This window comes from Schistocerca americana, chromosome 8 (genome assembly GCF_021461395.2).
Source record: "Schistocerca americana isolate TAMUIC-IGC-003095 chromosome 8, iqSchAmer2.1, whole genome shotgun sequence".
NCBI classification, from domain to species: Eukaryota; Metazoa; Arthropoda; class Insecta; order Orthoptera; family Acrididae; genus Schistocerca; species Schistocerca americana.
The window spans coordinates 285,157,884-285,178,044 of NC_060126.1; the positions used below are offsets into that span (position 1 = coordinate 285,157,884).

The 20,161-nt window shown below is 41.0% G+C and overlaps 1 protein-coding gene across 1 annotated transcript in view; it reads left to right on the forward strand.

Moving 5' to 3' along the window:
• Positions 1-5,948, forward strand: part of LOC124545771 — a 42,533-nt gene extending 36,585 nt beyond the window's left edge. Inside the window, exon 3 of the mRNA XM_047124717.1 lies at positions 5,566-5,948. Coding sequence (XP_046980673.1) covers positions 5,566-5,767 — 202 coding nt within the window. The 3' untranslated portion in view covers positions 5,768-5,948. The remainder of the gene's footprint in view (positions 1-5,565) is intronic.
• The last annotated feature ends 14,213 nt before the right edge of the window (positions 5,949-20,161 follow it).

The window sequence follows — 20,161 nt, forward strand, 5'->3', positions numbered from 1 at the left end:
GACATTTCATTTCTTATAAATTGTGTTAGCTGTCCGATGTCTTTTCTCAGTTTTTCTATTCTGATCTGTAGCCTGTGTTGCCATGCTGGTTTTGTGGATTTCTGCTGTGTGTTTGTTAACTCTGATCTCTGCCTAGTGTGTATATTTGGTGTAGTGAGTGCTCCTATATAAACCAGTAGTTGTAACTCTTCCATAGTTGTGTTTTCATTTATTTTGTTGTGTATGATTGTGTTGATAGTTTTTATTGTTGTTTCGACTTGTGGGTTATTTGGCGGTCTATGCAAGAATGGTCTAATGTCTGTATTTGTGTCTTTGTATTCTATATATGTCAGCTGAAATTTTTCTTCTATATTTAACATGTGTGTCACTTCGTGTTCTATTTGTGCTTGTTCTGGTGGCTGTCTTAAGATTTCGTTTTCCTCTGACTGTTTAATTGATGCGTGTTGTTCTTGGTTTGTTTGCTCTGGGATGTTTGAGTCCATTACTGTATTTTCTTCTTCTTCTGATTGCACATTACTTTGTTCCAGTATTTGTTGTACTTGTTGTTTGATGTTTTCTAATTCTGACTGGGGTATCCTGTTATTTTTGATTATTACACGGATCTGATCAGCTAGTCGTCATTCTGTTAAAAATTTTAATTCTGGGTATCTGGTAATAAATGTTGTGTATACTTGTGATCTGTATCCAGTTGTGTTGGTTCCTAGGTTTGTTGCTTTGTAATAACAGAACAAGAGGTGTCGATTAACTTCATCTGACCATCTCATCCTCTGTCTTTGTTTTCCTTCTAGGGTAGTTGCAGGAAGCATATCCAGCAAAACACCTCTATTTGGATTTGAAACATTTTCCAGTTGGCTAGCAGTGTCGTTACCATTGTGGGCGGGCATAGGGTTCAAGCGTCGTCCCCGACCATGACGGCGCTTGTCCAAGGCTTCTTTAGTTCTGTCCTGAACCAACTAATCACACTAAAAGCGGGGTTAGCCCTATTAATGGTTTGTTCTTTTCGTCGCCTTTTACGACTGGCAGAACATACCGGAGGCCTATTCTTTTATTATTATTATTGTTATTATTATTATTATTATTATTATCCTACCGATGGGATTGCGGAAACATCCCATCTGTTACCGTTAGTGAAACACTGTAAATCGAAACCGAATATTTCACAATTAGCGGTGTCGGGATAAATAATGCAGAACAAAATTTGTTAAAGGTGTAATGCGTGTTAGGTGGAACAGCGGGTAGGGCTGACGGCGTGTTTATACTGTATGTGCTGTCCGCCAGACAGGGACTAGTTGCGAGCGGAGTAACCCAGCCGTGATCGACTCCAATGTACATGTATAGACGTATAGAATTTTCTCATTGTGAACCTCTAAACCACTGTGGCAGATGTGTGGCATACACAAACGATGAATATGTGGATATCCTTCTGGTCCTTGGTGCATCTGATAACTGGTCTGGTGTTGCTGCTGGTGAATATGCTGTTAGTTATCCTCGTCAATGCTATCCAGATAAAAATCTGTTTCGTTGTCTGGAGCTGCCCCTTTGGGAGTCAGGTTCTCTCCTTCCACCATGGCATGACCGACGTCATCCACGGACTCGTCGTACTCCAGTTATTGAGGAAGTTATTCTGGAGGTCATACACCAAGAACCTCAGCGAAGTACACGTAGCGTAGCAAGGCAGCTGCGTGTCTCGCAACACATGGTCGTTTACGTGGTGCCCGAGCTGGGCTGAACCCCTATCCTTATGCTTTCACATAACACCTGCATCCTGCAGATCGTCATTAGCGGACACAATTCTGTGAATGTTTCCAACAACAACGGGAAGCCAACGATAACTTTTTGAACACCACAATACGGTTGGAAGAAGCGGCATTCAATCGTAAGGGTGTCGTCAGCCTGCACAATGCCCACCATTGGTGTGAGGTTAACCCGCAAGTCACCTGCGATCGTGGAAATCAACTTCGCTTTGGTATCAACGTCTGGGCCGGAATATTGGGCGACGGGAGTTTGGACCTTTACATGTTGCCTGACTGGTTACCTGCAGGAAGGTATCATGCATTCCTATCAAAGTATCTGACTGACGCGCTGTAAGACATTCCACTACATGTTCGGCAGAGAATACGGTTCCAATATGATGGTGCACCTTCACACTCTGTAATTAATGTGCGACAGTATTTGGACGGAACGTTTCCGGGAAGATAGCTGGGACATGGAGGTCCAGTTGTATGACCACCGCGTTCACCTGACCCAAATCCCCTAGATTTCTTTCTGTGGGGACACCTGCAGGAGGACGTGTACTCTACTCCGCCGACGAATGTGGAAGAATTGATGGCGCGTGTTCATGCTGCTCTTGTTACTGTGGACTGAGCTCTGCTGCGAAGGGTCCAGAGCTGTAAGATCCGGCGGGTTGCGCAATGTTTGGACGTGTAGGGAGGTTACTTTCAGCATCTGTTGCTCTGAGGACAAGATATTCTGTTGTGAAGGTCATGCTATCATTAATATGGGCATTATCATTGTCACTGGTTGACAATGTCCGGTATCTGAGTGCTCATATTAAATGTAGTATGAAGAAGATGTAGCGTTATTGTACTGCGCTTTAGCATCTCGAAACTGATATTGTACTTGTAGTTATTCTGACCTATGAAAGGACATTTGTTTCAACTGTCTATTTTCTGTTTGTCTAAGCACGTATTTGTTACGTTCCGCGTTACAAAATGTTGTAACTTTAGGAAACATAATGAAATTAGCAAATAAGAAATTGCGCCCTAGCACCTGATCGAACCATAGATCTCCTGCATACGAAGCCAAAACTTTATCCAATGCACCAAACGCACACCCCAACTGACTCGTGCTGAAAGCGATACCTACCATCAATTTGGTTACAATATTGTCATTCTTTAACATCCTTTTTCTGCAGATATACTCAGCAGACGAAATTTTGTGAGAGACATTTTTCTATCGTTGGCGCGAGAGGAGTCGCGCTGCGATGCACTAGTGCGCGAATTTCGCTTCACCCTGTATATTACATTCTTTCCCAAAATTGTTAGTTAGAATGTAAATGGTCGAGTACACAAGGTAGTTGGATACTTCACGATGTCACCCATCCCTAATCAGTCTGTGTAGGTCAGTACTGATACTGATATAACAGTTGGTCATATATCCTTATTAGTGATCTTTGAGAAGGGAGCCTTAAAAGTGGCATTAATATTCTGGGTGAAAACCTACTAACGATAAGATCCACTGATGACATTCTTATCCTCAGTGAAGATGAAGTGGAATTAAAGGATATACTGAATGGAATATACGGTGTAATGAGTACGGAATATGGATTGAGAGTAAACAGGAAAAGGAAAAAATCTGTAAGGAGTGGTCAATTGAGACTACCGAGAACTGCACGAAGCTAAGGAACACTGCTACTTTGGAGGCAAAATGATCCATGGCCGACGAAGCACACTACAGCAGGTAGAGAGAAGTCTACTAGCAACGAACATAGGCCCTAATTTCAGAAACAAGTTTCTCAGAATATACACTACTGGCCATTAAAATTGCTACACCAAGAAGAAATGCGCCCGCATCTCGTGGTCGTGCGGTAGCGTTCTCGCTTCCCACGCCCGGGTTCCCGGGTTCGATTCCCGGCGGGGTCAGGGATTTTCTCTGCCTCGTGATGGCTGGGTGTTGTGTGATGTCCTTAGGTTAGTTAGGTTTAAGTAGATCTAAGTTCTAGGGGACTGATGACCATAGATGTTAAGTCCCATAGTGCTTAGAGCCAAGAAGAAATGCAGATATTAAACGGGTATTCATTGGACAAATATATTATACTAGAACTGACATGTGATTACATTTTCATTTAATTTGGGTGCATAGATCCTGAGAAAATAGTATCCAGAACAACCACCTCTGGCCGTAATAACGGCCTTGATATGCCTGGGCATTGAGTCAAGCAGAGCTTGGATGGCGTGTACAGGTACAGCTGCCCATGCAACTTCAACACGATACCACAGTTCATCAAGAGTAGTGACTGGCGTATTGTGACGAGCCAGTTGCTCAGCCACCATTGACCAGACGTTTTCAATTGGTGAGAGCTCTGGAGAATGTGCTGGCCAGGGAAGCAGTCGAACATTTTCTGTATCCAGAAAGGCCCGTACAGGACCTGCAACATGCGGTCGTGCATTATCGTGCTGAAATGTAGGGTTTCGCAGGGATCGAATGAAGGGTAGAGCCACGGGTCGTAACACATCTGAAACGTCACTGTTCAAAATGCCCTCAATGCGGGCAAGAGGTGACCGAGACGTGTAACCAATGGCACCCCATACCATCACGACGGGTGATACGCCAGTATGGCGATGACGAATACACGCGTCCAATGTGCGTTCACCGCGATGTCGCCAAACACGGATGCGACCACCATGATGCTGTAAACAGAACCTGGATTCATCGTAAAAATGACGTTTTGCCATTCGTGCAGCCAGGTTCGTCTTTGAGCACACCATCGCAGGCGCTCTTGTCTGTGATGGAGCGTCAACGGTAACCGCAGCCATGGTCTCCGAGCCGATATTCCATGCTGCTGCATACGTCGTCGAACTGTTCGTGCATATGGTTGTTGTCTTGCAAACGTCCCCATCTGTTGACCCAGGGATCGAGACGTGGCTGCACGGTCCGTTACAGCCATGGGGATAAGATGCCTGTCATCCCGTTGGGATCCAGCACGGCGTTCCGTATTACCCTCCTGAACCCACCGATTCCATATTCTGCTAACAGTCATTGTATCTCGACGAACGTGAGGAGCAATGTCGCGATACGATAAACTGCAATCGCGATGGGCTACAATCCGACCTTCATCAAAGTCGGAAACGTGATGGTACGCATTTCTGCTCCTTACACGAGGCATCACAACAACGTTTCACCAGGCAACGTCGGTCAACTGCTGTTTGTGTATGAGAAATCGGTTGGAAACTTTCCTCACGTCAGCACGTTGTAGGTGTCGCCACCGGCGCCAACCTTGTGTGAATGCTCTGAAAAGCTAATCATTTGCATATCACAGCATGTTCTTCCTGTCGGTTAAATTTCGCGTCTGTAGCACGTCATATTCGTAGTGTAGCAATTGTAATGGCAAGTAGTGTACATTTAGAGCAGAGCATTTTATGTTAGTTAATCATTGACTGTTTGAAAACCAGAACAGAAAAGAGTCGGGGTATCTGAAATGCGGCACTAGAGACCAAACCAGGTGGACTGATGATGTAAGGAATAAGGAGGTTCTCTGCAGAATTCACGATAAAAGAACATATGAAAAAGACTGAAGAAGATGGGAAGTGATGATAGGAAATGTAGGATACATCAGGAAAGATCTCCGATGACTGAGAACAAAAATAGGGAAAGGAAGTGACTTTATATGATGATTCTGGAAGAGAGAATCTTTTGTAAATTTGTTCTTACTTTATATTGAGTTGCCTATATAATTGTGCGACGCACTCTGTCTGCATCTTTTAGTCTTTACTAAACTCATTCCAGCGCAAATAGGTAGTTTCCTTTTATTTCGCAGCTCTACAAGTGGACTCGTTTCCTTTTCAGCTACACTCTAAGTGATGGTAGCAGACGCGTGGAGGAAGGGGAAGTGGTGAACGGAGAGCTGAGGTTGAGTGGCTCGTACGCGTGGAAGGACCCGGAAGGTTCCGTCCACGAGGTGAACTACATTGCTGACAAACAAGGCTACAGGATGGCCCCGGAATTCCGCCTGGGCACGAACGCGGGACTCTCGCTAATCGGAAGATGATCGCCAACTCATCACTGCAGAAACCTCTCAGGCACACATCTCCTAGTGTGACTTAAAGCGTCTCTGGACAACAGCTGCAGAAGAGGCCAGTGTCGTATACCTGTGCTAAGATATTAACTGAGTCTTTCCACTCACTGGTTGTATGTAATATGAGAACAATAAACAACGATTATTAACAGTTTTTCTTGCATTTAAACACAATTTGGCTGAACTCAAGAACCACATGACCTTCTTTCTTATATACTGGCCTTATTCATTCATCAAGTTTCCCTTTTGGACCTAGAGTGTAGGTGTACATGAGACCTGGGACAGTTAAGAATTCAGCCCATGTGAAGTGCTTTGGCTCAAGTGTGCTCTGTCACCTGGCTGCACACATCCTTCACTGCCACACCATGCTGTCTGAGCGGAAAGAGGTGGAGAAGGTGGAAACTGCGAATTTACCACAATCAGATGGCAAAGCAATAGCACAAGGTATACTGAACGCCTTGCATACAGCTTGTTTTTATTTTTCATAACAACAAAGTTCAAAAAACAAACTAACATTCAATATTTCTTACTTAGGTGCACTGAAGACATGCTTAAGTATATATGGTATATGGTATCAACTGTAGGCATACAGACAGACGAAACGCAGCCACCATTTTGTGGGTACCGAAATGGATACTTACTCCTTTTTTAGATTCGTATTTTGCAGTGTATACTCTTCACTGCAAGTGGTCTCGATCTGAAAGAAAGTTTGGGCTCTTTCTGATGTTGTGATCAGCACATTAGTGAAATCAAATCAAGTAAATGATGTAGCTGAAATGTAAATGTACTTACTAACCTGTCCATCTGTACCACAAAAGTGACGTAATACTAACCTTACGAAAATGTAAAATAACACTGGACCTTGCCACAGCTTCTGGTAGTGGTCCTTGTATATGTTTTTAACAAGTGGAACAGAACAGAACAGAACGGAAATTGTAATATTTATTTTTAAAAGTTGACTGGCTTTCTAAAACAACTTACAGGACTTGGAATTGCAATTTGTTGCAATCTTTCCATAATAATTCACGGGTGGAGGTACTGCAGCTATCATCGTTAAATTACATGGAATGTATTATCACAATAATTTTTTTTAGAAACTCTAATAACTTTTGAAATATAAGTTTGGTTTGTTTACTAACAAGACAACTGCATCTTTACACTTCGCTGGACACATCAGCATTTCATGTAATAATTTTAGAAATTCAAGTTTTAATATTTTTAAATATTTTTTGCACAAATTTTCGGATTGTAGTCATATGTCGTCGCATTTTTATTATAGTTTCTCATAATGAGGTCCCTCGTATTCTAATTACAAGAATGTATTGAATTTAAGTATCACAGTGCACGCCCATATGTTAGTACTACTTCATATAAACATCACAAGAAAGCATCTGGTACGTCGACATACTCATAATAGCCGTTTTTCTTAACCGTCGTCTTATTTGTGACTTTACACTACTGTTCCCACCGTCAACATATCGCACGTAAGTACTGTGGGTGAGAAATTGCCATGGTATGTATGTCATACAATAATTTTGACGTCTACATATGTTCACATTGTATATTGGTGCTAAGTACATTATGTAAACAAATTAGACAAAGAACTTTTTTAACAAGTATGTACACAATGTCATTACATGTATTATTAACGGTCGCTTCTTCTTAGTAAGTGTTTTTTTTCACGTCTTCTCAATAAAATCATTAGTAAAACGGGAACCCATATTCAGCATGTAATCGGAAGGCATTTGATTTCTGCTTGACTCTTTACCAACGTTTTGTTCTGTCTCTTTCAATTAGTACAGGTGTATGGCAAAATAATGTTAGGTATGCAGGATGCTACTGGTACCGTATAGTGGCTGACAATTTTATTACTTTTATACCTTTTACCCCCCCCCCCCCCCCCCTTAAAAACAACAGACCTTGCCGTTGGTGGAGAGCCTTGCGTGCCTCAGCGATACTGATTGCCGTACCGTAGGTGTAATCAAACGAAGGGGTATCTGTTGAGAGGCCAGACAAACGTGTGGTTCCTGAAGAGGGACAGCAGCCTTTTCAGTAGTTGCAGGGGCAACAGTATGCATGATTGACTGATCTGGCCTTGTTACACTAACCGAAACGGCCTTGCTGTGCTGGTTCTGCGAACGGCTGAAAGCAAGGGGAAACTACAGCCGTAATTTTTCCCGAGGGCATGCAGCTTTACTGTATGGTTAAATGATGATAGCGTCCTCTTGGGTAAAATATTCCGGAGGTAAAATTGTCCCCCATCCGGATCTCCGGCCGGGGACTACTCAAGAGGACGTCGTTATCAGGAGAAAGAAAACTGGCGTTCTACGGATCGGAGCTTGGAATGTCAGATCCCTTAATCGAGCAGGTGGTTAGGAAATTAAGAAAGGGAAATGGATAGGTTATAGTTAGATATAGTGGGAATTAGCGAAGTTCGGTGGCAGGAGGAACAAGACAGGTTTAATAATACATAAAAAAAATAGGAGTGCAGGTAAGCAACTGCAAACAGCATAGAGAACGCATTATTGTGGCCAAGATTGATACGAAGCCTACGCCTACTACAGTAGTACAAGTTTATATGCCAACTAGCTCTGCAGATGACAAAGAAATTGAAGAAATGTGTGATGAGATTAAAGAAATTATTCAGACAGTGAAGGGAGACGAGAATTTAATAGTCATGGGTGACTGGAATTCGATAGTAGGAAAATGAAGAGAAGTAAACGTAGTAGGTGAATATGGATTCTGGGTAAGAAACGGAATAGGAAGCCGGCTGGTAGAATTTTGCACAGAGCATAACTTAATCGTAGCTAACACTTGGTTCAAGAATCATAAAAGAAAGCTGTGTACATGGAAGAAGCCTGGAGATACTGACAGGTTTCAGGTAGATTATATAATGGTAAGACAGAGATTTAGGAGCCAGGTTTTAAATTGTAAGACATTTCAAGGGGCAGATGTGGACTCTGACCACAATCTATTGCTTATGAACTGTAGATTAAAACTGAAGAAACTGCAACAAGATGTGAGTTTAATGAGATGGGACTTGGATAAACTGACTATACCAGAGGTCGTACAGAAGTTTCAGGGAGAGCATAAGGGAACAATTGACAGGAATGGGGGAAAGAAATACAGTATAAGAAGAATGGGTAGCTTTGAAGGATGAAGTAATGAAGGCAGCAGAGGATCAAGTAGTAGAAATCCTTGGGTAACAGAAGAAATATTGAAATTAATTGATGACAGGAGAAAATACGAAAGTACAGTAAATGAAGCACGCAAACAGGAATAGAAGCATCTCAAAAATGTGATCGACAGGAAGAGCAAAATGGCTAAGCAGGCACGGCTAGAGGACAACTGTAATGATGTAGAGGCTTATCTCACTAGGGGTAAGATAGATACTGCCTATACAAAAATTAAAGAGGCCTTTGGAGAAAAGAGAACCACTTGTATGAATATCAAGAGCTCAGATGGAAACCCCGTTCTAAGCAAAGAAGGGAAAGAAGGAAGATGGAAGGAGTATATAAAGAGTCTATACTAGGTCGATGTACTTGAGGGCAATTTTATGGAAACGGAAGAGGATGAGGATGAAGTGGGAGATATGATACTTCGTGAAAAGTTTGACAGAGCAGTGAAACACCTAAGTCGAAACAAGGCCCCGGGAGTAGACAACATTCCATTAGAACTTCTGACAGCCTTGGGAGAGCCAGTCATGACAAAACTCTGCCATCTGATGAGCAAAATGTATGAGACAGGCGAAATAACCTCAAACTTCAAGAAGAATATAATAATTCCAATCCCAAAGAAAGCAGGTGTTGACAGATGTGAAAATTACCGAACTATCAGTTTAATAATTCACAGCTGCAAGATACTAACGCGGATTCCTTACAGACGAAAAGAAAAACTGGTAGAAGCCAACCTCGTGGAAGATCAGTTTGGATTCCGTCGAAATGTTGGAACACGTGAGGCAATACTGACCCTACGACTTATCTTAGAAGCTAGATTAAGAAAAGGCAAACCTACGTTTTTAGCATTTGTGGAGAAAGCTTTTGACAATGTTGACTGGAATACTCTCTCTCAAATTCTGAAGGTAGTAGAGGTAAAACACATGGAGCGAAAGGCAATTTACAATTTGTACAGAAACCAGATGGCAGTTATAAGAATCGAGAGACATGAAAGGGAAGCAGTGGTTGAGAAGGGAGTGAGACGGGGTTGTAGCCTTTCCCCAACGTTATTCGATCTGTATATTGAGCATGCAGTAAAGGAAACAAAAGAAAAATTCGCAGTAGGTATTGAAATCCATGGTGAAGATATAAACACTTCAAGGTTCTCCGATGACATCGTAATTCTGTCAGAGACAGCAAAATACTTGTAAGAGTAGTTGAACGGAATGGACAGTGTCTTGAAAGGAGGATATAAGATGAACATCAACAGAAGCAACACGAGGATAATGGAAGGTAGTCTAGTTAACTCGGGTGATGCTGAGGGAATTAGATAAGGAAATGAAACACTTAATGTATTAAAGGAGTTTTGCTATTTGGGGAGCAAAATAACTGATGATGCTCGAAGTAGTGAATATATAAAATGTAGACTGGCAATGGGAAGGAAAGCTTTTCTGAAGGAGAGAAATTTGTTAATATCGAGTATAGATTTAAGTGTCAGGAAGTCGTTTCTGAAAGCATTTGTATGGAATGTAGCCATGTATGGAAGTGAAACACGGACGACAAATAGTTTGGACAAGAAGAGAATAGAAGCTTTCGAAATGTGGTGCTACAGAAGAATGCTGAAGATTATATGGGTAGATCACATAGCTAATGAGGAGGTACTGAACAGAATTGGGGAGAAGAGGAGTTTGTAGCACAACTTGACTAGAAGAAGGGATCGGTTGGTAGGAGATGTTCTGAGGCATCAAGGGATCACGAATTTAGTATTGGAGGGCAGCGTGGAAAGCAAAACTTGTAGACGGAGACCAAGGGATGAATACACTAAGCAGATTCAGAAAGATGTAGGCTGCAGTACATACTGGGAGATGAAGGAGCTTGAACAGGATAGAGAAGCATGGAGAGCTGCATCAAACCAGTCTCAGGACTGAAGATCACAACAACAACAACCTTTTACCTTAATGTGTACACACGTTAGTTAGTCGTTGTTTGTCCTCTACTTTCAACAGTCTTCCCATAAAAATGTCGCAAACTGCACGACCTTGCGTTTTGTGCATGTTATAACTGCACCACTGAGTGGACTATGCCTGTCAGTACAGACTTACCGTTCTCTATCCACGCATTGACGCTTCAACGTCTGACCTGCTCCTCAGGGGAAAATAAACATTAATGGCTTGTTCGTGCCACATGTACTTGGAGGTGCTAACAAACCTTAAATATCGCGACTTGTATTAGCTATAATTATTAGTGTACAAGTAATGTAAGTACTGGTGTAATATATTTAGTTCAGTACACCGTCCTCAGTCGCCAATACAAATATGTACCCTTATTCCCATTGGACACCTCTCTCTCTCTCTCTCTCTCTCTCTCTCTCTCTCTCTCTATATATATATATATATATATATATATATATATATATATATATATATATATGGGGGGGGGGGGTTACCCATAAGCAAAGCACCCATTTGAGAACACTGTAAAAGGGGAACCACTTCTCAGAATGACGTCAAATTTGGACAGCATGGCATGGACGCAGGGTTAAACGTCGGGGAAAAAAATAATGAAAATTTTTCAATAGAAGGCGCTGTAACCGTTTTAACGTAAATGGGGTCAGCTGTAAATTACACATGGATCGCAGTACGATGGTTATGGTTTTAGTCGGGCATTACACCATCCATACAATTAAATGTACATGACTGCACAAGTTAGCCTCGTATTGAGCTAGGTTCGTAATACCGAACATAACGTGTTTCATATAACCCACAGCCTGAAATAAATCCGCGTAAGGATCGGTAAGGTCATGATGTAGGGAAATGACGGTTGATATTCTAGCATTTCCAAAATGCCTGTGCAGCAGCTACCTCACTGGCTGTGGAATGTGCGGAGGAGCGCCATCTTGCAGCAAAAGGGTCCCACCCACACAGTATTGGAATGACATTGGTGCACAAAACACTCTCATAGCGTTTAGCAGCGACGATACAGGTGACAGGACTCACATCTCCTCGAAAAAAATACGGCTCTGCCATAAACGAAGGCGACAACCGGCTCCACACACCTATGCAGAATTAAATGGAACTGGTTGATGTGCATCGCGGATTTTCTGTTGGTCATATTCTGCAATTTTGCGTATTCACATGTCCTTGGAGATGGAAATGAGTTTCGTCCGTCCTCAGAATGTTCTATCATCATTCATTGTACACTTCTATGTGAACAAGGAATTCCAGAGTTAACGTTTATTTTTCTGACAAGTCAGCAGGAATCAAATCCTGCGGATTGCTGATTTTTTAGCCAGATTTTGATAGCAGTGCAAGATGTTTCCTTGAATTTCAGACACTGTGCTCTCAGTCATATCAAATGTTCAGGCAGTTACACATGTACGGCATGTGTGAACACCACCGCTCAACTCCTCCTGCACGTCTGCGGGCAAATCTTCGACGGGCATCAGATCAACCACTTTTCCGCTTACGCCGCATTGTGCTTCAAAAGAAATCTTTAAGAATTTGCTAATCATTTTTACAGGCCCTTAGCAGCTATCACACCAATTCCTGTTTTCATAGCCTTCAGCGTATGGAACTTCTACAGGGCTACTAGCACACAGTCACCATTATTGTAAAAAAGCTTTATCAATTGCGCACAATCCTTCATGGAGACAGTCATGTTATGTGCCGTGAAAATAAATTGAGAATCAGCCATCAGCCATACATCTGTTGGTGTACTTATTCTGACGCTCACAGCGCCTTCTATTGTTGAAGTTTTCGTTCATTTTTTGTTCCTTGAAATGTTCCTCTGCGTCATTAATATAATGATTAAACGTGAAGTTATTCTGAGATGTGGTTCTATTCCTACAGAGATTTGAAACTTGGGTTATGAGTGGCAAGGTAAGGATTGATATTTCGTTACAAAACGCGTGATGTGGCAATATGTTCCGCTTATAAGCCGTCATCAGGAATACCATGCATCAAGTTTCAGTGCCACAAAATTGCTTGGTATACTATCACACAATATATCCCCTACATCTTTTCCATATCATTGACAGTTTTCAAGCTTCATTAGAGAATAACAATCCCCCACAGACTGCTTCAAGCGTCTCTCAGTTGACATAAAATACTAGTCAGCAACATTACTTTATCTTAGGGGTTTTCCAGAAATTAATGTTTCATTTCATACTTTCGTCACCTCAACTTACATTGTATTATAAACTCATCAAATATTGTTAGTATACTTATTCGTTCTCACAAAAAACTCACAGTAAACACGGTACAAATCTTCATCTTGTTTCTGTGTACCAACATATACCGTACTACATACTGCAAGTGAGCATTATATACCACAGTACAGAGTTAAGTTCCCTAACACATAGCAACCTAATCACAATTTTCAAAATACCATAACATACCACATATTATATCAATATTTCATAAAACCACAAAAAAGTTACTGCACATCATTGTCACAGCATGGGCATAATCTTACCAAAACATATAATAAATAACATTTCGCCATAATCACTCTAATCATCACTCACAGTGTGACGCAGCTGAGATAATATATGTCTTCTCCTGGTCTGAAACTTTCAGCTTAGTATTCACTTCTCATAAGAAATTTTCGTCAGTAGTGTAACAGTTATATACAGTGACCGACTATAGATATTTCAAACAACGATAGTAAACTAACAAGTTTGACTTCCTTCCTTTCCAATTACAAATACAGTACAAAATTTTTCCACATAGTCCCAAATCCGCGTTTATTCAATTTCTATGAAACCAAACAGCACAGTAACTCACTTTATAGCAAATGTAAGAAAATATGTCTCCGCAAAGGGAGCCAAAACGTACCTTCGCTATACGAGCTTTCGGCTATAACAAAGTAAAATATTTCTAAGTGTAATCATGTGTCAAAATTTCTGTCTTTACCAAAAGTATTCAGACTTTATTTCAAAAACGTACATGAATTTAGAAGAAATAATGAATAAATTTCACGACATTAAGTTTGCAATTACACTTGAAATCCCGTTTTTTGTACACACCGAAACCTTTTGAAGGAGGATAGCATGACAGGAGAAGATAACATGAAAGATTAACAGGATAGTTTAATGATGTATGTGGTTCTGGAAATCGAAACTATTATGTGAGATCCACATCAGATAGCGGCTCTGCATTCTTCATGCACATTGCAAACATAGATTCGCTTGAAGTTTTTAAAATTATGATGAATATAAACCATTATTACTTCCTAAACGAACTTATTTGGACTTGTTTTGACTTGACATTGCATATAATAATTGAGAAATGTAGAATTCGTTTGTAATATATTTTTGAGTTAGAGTATTTCTTAGTATCCTATACATTTCATAGTTACTATTCATTTTTACGTCATGTAAATTTATGTTTCACAAAACTCTGAGATAATTACCCATGACATCAGGATGACAGTGGATTTGTTCAGTTAAGTTCTTTACTTTGACTCTCAGCGAAGACCCCCAGAAAGAGCCTGGTGGAGGCGTCCAGTAGTCTCTCATGCAAAACAGTTGACATCTGAGATTCATGACAGCGCAAAGAGGGGGGCTGAGCGTGGTGTCAATTGAATGCCACCGGCAGTGACTCCTCCAACTGCGGCCGTGATGACAGCGGGGCGGTGCAGCTGACGATGGCTGTGAACTTCCTCCAGCGAGCAAATGGCTTGCTCATGACTCAGGGCTGGCTGCCCTATTTTGTGGTGGAACAGCGGCACCCACACTGCATTCCAGGGTGTCGATAAGGTGTCACTGGCTCTTAGGGTAGGCTGTGACACTGAGAAGACAATGATTTAGTACTCGAATGGCCGAGAACGTATACACTCCAGACATTGTACGTTAAGGGCTTAAGACCCTGGCATTCTAAACATTTCTGTGGTGGCAAGTAAGGAATGGCTTCCGTCCTTCCCCTAGCATGTTGCAGCATCTGCTGCTGCCGTACCTCATTCAGGAGACTCCACTTCGCAAAGCCAATCGACAGTGTTTCGCTTTGCAATGCATAACACTCTCGCCGACCTGCGGCTGGATCTATGGAACTCACTTCCACTCTGACGTATTTTTCGAACGAATACAGTCGATAAGATTCATTGACCAATTTCTTTGTTTTCTAGATCCTGTGCTTCCGGCCGAAGAAACTAGATTATCCTTTAGCCGAGATTTTCTGGCAACTGGCCCTGTTTCGCCTCTTAAGAATTATTCTAAGCGTTGGTTCCCTTAACCCAATAATTTCTTCTAATAAACTTATGCAGGGCGCCTTTTCATGCTTCTCAACTCAAACACCGTGGATGTTATATCATTACTAGATTGCCGGCCCGGCTAGCCGCACGGTCTCACGCACTGCTTCCCGAGCGGGAAGACGTGTTAGGCACCGATACGAATCCGCCCGGCGGATTAGTGTCGAGGTCTGGTGTGACAGCCAGCCTGTGAATGGTTTTTAAGGTTTTCCATCTGTCTAGGCGAATGAGGAGGGCCGGTTCCTTTATTCAACCTCAGTTACACTATGTCGGCGATTGTTGCGCAATCACTGTCTGCATGTTACACTACCACACAAACATTTGGGGTTACACTCGTCTGGCATGAGACTACGCTCTGCAGAACAATAGCTGTTGCAATGGTTTGCATGACAATAGTAAATGTTGTCTCTTTCCGGTACCGATATTCCTGAATTTGCATGCTGCAATAAGGTTTTCAGGGAGACTCGACCCTCCTATTGGTTCAGAATTGTGTTCGTAGACTGCGGTAACTCCGGTCCTATTGTTTGATTGCAGTTGGTTAGATGTGTGGCAGATAGCACTTAGCTCCTGTGGCCAATACAACAACGGCTCATGTGAGTTATAAATCGTGGTGGGCAGATGGAAAGCCGGCCCCATTATGTTGCAAGATGTTCCATTTAGCAGCAAATCACTTCCGTTTAATTCTAGCCTCTTTGCTGATTTAAACTTTCCCTGTTCGAAACAACTAGCCACTACTGCCTTCTTGTCTGCCGACAGTGAAGGGTATAATCACAGGGGCACTAAGAATGTAGTGTGTGGGCTATAAGTTGAGAATGTGGGTCTCACGGGGAGCGTGCCGGCGATAAATCCCGTTGATGTATGTCAACGTCCATCAGCAGCTAGTGCTATTGATTTCATTGTAATTTCATTCTAGAGTGCTGCACTGTTCCCTAATGGCATCTGTTATTTCGGACATGTCCGAAAGAACAGATGATATCTTCATATTTCATTATAAGGCTTTTGCTTCTGTTTCTGTTAACATTTGCGTAGCTATTGGATGTAGCATTGTTACAATTTTCAGTATGATTTGTGATATATTTATCAGTTCACTGCTGCCAATTCAGCTTCATCATAATTTATATTTTCAGTTCCATTTCACAAAACCATATTTTCATCAGTGTTAGTGTTTTGTCATCAGGTATGTCACCTAATTCTATGTTTACAGCATTATTTCGTTCAGTATCTAACTGTGCATCTGATCGTTTGTGTACTGGCTTTGATTTAAGTACCTTTCTTACTTCCATGATTGAATTATGGAGGTCTGTAATCTCGATTCTCAATTTTTCACTTCATAGTTTCCAGAAACAGTTTTTCCCCCAATGACTCAAGTTCACCTGCCAGTCTGAATTCTCATGCCTCAGTTTTACCATCTAAACTGGTACTTAGATAAGTTATAATTGTGTTGGTTTTGTAATTTAGTTCCCTGAATTTTCACGTCAAATATGTTTTTAAATGTTCAAGTGACTTTTGGTAATCAGTGAGTAAAAACTTACTAGCTTCTTCTTTTTAGTTTGACCTGATTTCAATCACCCTGTTCGTCCCATTCTTTCTTCATCCATCCAGTTTACTTTTTGTCTATATTATTTTCACTGCTATCCATACTTTTACTGTGGGATTCTTTTTTGTTTTGAATTTCGTTTTCGAGATGCATAGTTATCTGAAACTTACAAATGATTAACAAGATTGTCCTAATGATTAGATACATAGCCTGTCTCAGTTCACTAAATTAAAATGTAGCCACCCACCATTCTCTCAAGCTCGTAATTTGAGGTTTGTAGCTGTTCGCTGCAAATGGTCTCCATTCGAAAAATAGTCTGAGATCCTCATAATGTCAGATCTAGTTAATGACGTAGCCAAAACGGAAAAGTGTTTAATAAAGAAATATATGTTCAAATATGTGTGAAATCTTAGGGGACTTAACTGCTAAGGTCATCAGTCCCTAAGCTTACACACTACTTAACCTAAATTTCCCTAAGGACAAACACACACACCCAAGCCCGAGGGAGGACTCGAACCTCCACCGGTATCAGCCGCACAGTCCATGACTGCAGCGCCTGAGACCGCTCAGCTAATCAGAGCGGCTGATAATATAGAACTGACATCACCAAAATCTGAGATAATACTGGGCCATGACATGGCTCTTGAAAATTGGTTCTTATATATGTTCTAACAATCAAAATGCGAAAGCCTTCATTTTTTCAAACAGTAATTTTGAAGTTTATAGTTAAAAGTTGACTGGTTTTCTAAATTAAGTTAAAGAATTAAAATCAGTAGCAATCGTTCCAGAATACCTGAGATGTATTACAATTATCATCGTCAAATTACATGAAATACGAGTACGTTTCCCGAATAATGTTTGATTTAAAAATCTTCACAATCTTTTAGACACAAGTTTGATTTTGTTACTAACATGAATATTGCATCTTAGTACTTCGCTGCAAAATAATTACAATAAAGTTTTTGTGTACAAATTTCATAAACGCAAATATAACAATTGTTTACATTTGTTGCTCATATTTCCCACAATAGCTATACTTCGTCACATTTGAATTGTGTTTTATCGCAATTACGTTCCAGTTACTCTAGTTACTCCAATCACTGTACGAGGATGGAATAAAAGAAAATTATTGTGAAGGTGGTTCGATGAACTCTCTGCGAGGCACTTAAATGTGATTTGCAGAGTATCTATGTATATGTAGATGTAGATGTACATATATTGAGTCTATAGTGTTACGAGTATGTTTATGTGTTTGTACTGCTTCTTGTAAACAACGCAAGATAAAATCGGGTGCTTCAGAATGTTGAGAATAGCAGATTCGCTAAGAGTCGTCCCATTCTGCCAATTTACATGAAGCTGGAAGTTTTCCAGATTTTAGTCAGTCAGGTTTCCACGTAGTGGTCATTTACCCTAATAGTGGATGCCACAGGTTTCCCAATATTTTACTTGTGCAGAGAACAGACAAAACACTAAAGAGAGGAAGAAGGTATCTGACATCTGTGCACGTGGATAGAGAAGCTTGCTTCTGATTACTGTACACTCCTGCCATTTGGAGGTGGAAAGCGAATCACAGTAGTGGCCGGCACTGCAAGCCTGTCCATACTGGACGACTTTTCCCTTCTCTTTTAAATGGAAACTGCATTGCAGGTAGATCGGTTCTGTCTGAACCGTATAGCGGGGCTTTCAGCTGAAACCGCAAACGGTCTCGGAAACAGATCAAAAATAGTTGTAACACTGGCAGTGCTCTCAAAACACCTACAAAGCTATTCCTGTAATTCTTGACACTCCATAATAAGATCTTCAGAACTCGCATTTTTTTGAATGCCAGTGAGCTTCGCGAAATGGACAGTTTTTTGTCAGTTGTTGATTGCTCCACAATGTGACTTTCTGTTTGATTACATCCACACCAAACCCGATGTAAGTTATCTCTCAGCTTAGAACGTCTTAGCGTGGGTAGTGAGTAGTCAGGTCGACTTAAAGTGATGAGTCTGCAATCCATTCTGAATCTAATTTTCTTTCCTGCTTTCCTTTGTACTTGACAATAGTGGATCTTAAGTCGAAATATGAATCCAAACATGCCCCTTGAATTGACAACTATTATTTCCAGTAACATGTAACGTTTCCGTACACTCCATTCAGTTCCATCAAAAACAGCTGCCACTGAGTTATAATAATGCGTGAACTTCCGAAAATTTCCAGTTCGTATTGTAAGTAGGCTGTTTAGGTATTTTTATTGGTAACGCCACGTAGCGCTCTGTACGAAAATCACTGACTGTGCTGTGTGCAGTCTGTGGATGGATTTCATTGTTGTTTGCTACTGTAGTGTTGGGCAGTTGTATGTTAACAGCGTGTAGTGTTGCGCAGTTGGAGGTGAGCCGCCAGCAGTGGTGGATGTGGCGAGAGAGATGGCGGAGTTTTGAGAGCGGATGATCTAGACGCGTGTCCATCAGAGACAGTAAATTTGTAAGACTGGATGTCATGAACTGGTATATATATTATGACTTTTGAACACTGTTAAGGTAAATACATTGTTTGTTCTTTATCAAAATCTTTCATTTCATGACTATGCCTATCAGTAGTTAGTGCCTTCAGTAGTTAGAATCTTTTATTTGGCTGCCAGTATTGGCGCTCGCTGTATTGCAGTAGTTCGAGTAATGAAGATTTTTGTGAGGTAAGTGATTCATGAAAGGTATAGGTTGTTGTCAGTCAGGGCCATACTTTTTAGGGATTATTAAAAGTCAGATTGCGTTGCGCTAAACATATTGTGTGTCACTTTAGTGAATGTCTGAGTATGTTCAGTTTTGCTCAGCTGTTTGAAAATCAAATAATATAAGATTTATATCAGCACAGTAATTCATTAATTTTTCTAAGGGGACGTTACATATGGGGACCCTGACAGGATACCTCACTGGAATCTTCTGATTTTTTCTTGTAGTTTGTGTAATTAGTGTAGCTTTTGTTTATTGCTAGTGCATAATTGTAGAGAGAATCTCCTTTTTAGTTGCAGTCTTTCCTTGTTGTACAGTAAAACAGTTGTGGCATGCATGTAGATTTGCACCAGGTATTTCGCAGCTGTGCTTGCAATTAACGAGATATTATTTTCAATGCTATGTTAATGTGTTTTCTTAGTTTACTCTTCCAATTGTGCTTTTCTGTGATATCGTGTGAAATATTGCGACAGTAATGGCGTGTGAAAAACGTAATGCTAGGCTCCAAAGTAAACTGATAAATGACAGTGAAGACGATAGCAGTGTATCAGCACCACCATGTAATGAATTAAGTAGTAATTTGGTAATTGTGCATAGGGAAATGGAGCGGGCTGCAAATAATAGTGTAGACAGTGAAACAATTAGTGAACAGGGAAGCATTATCGATCTATCGGTCGGCAACAGTTCACCTCAGGAATCCTAAATGACAGGATACAATCTT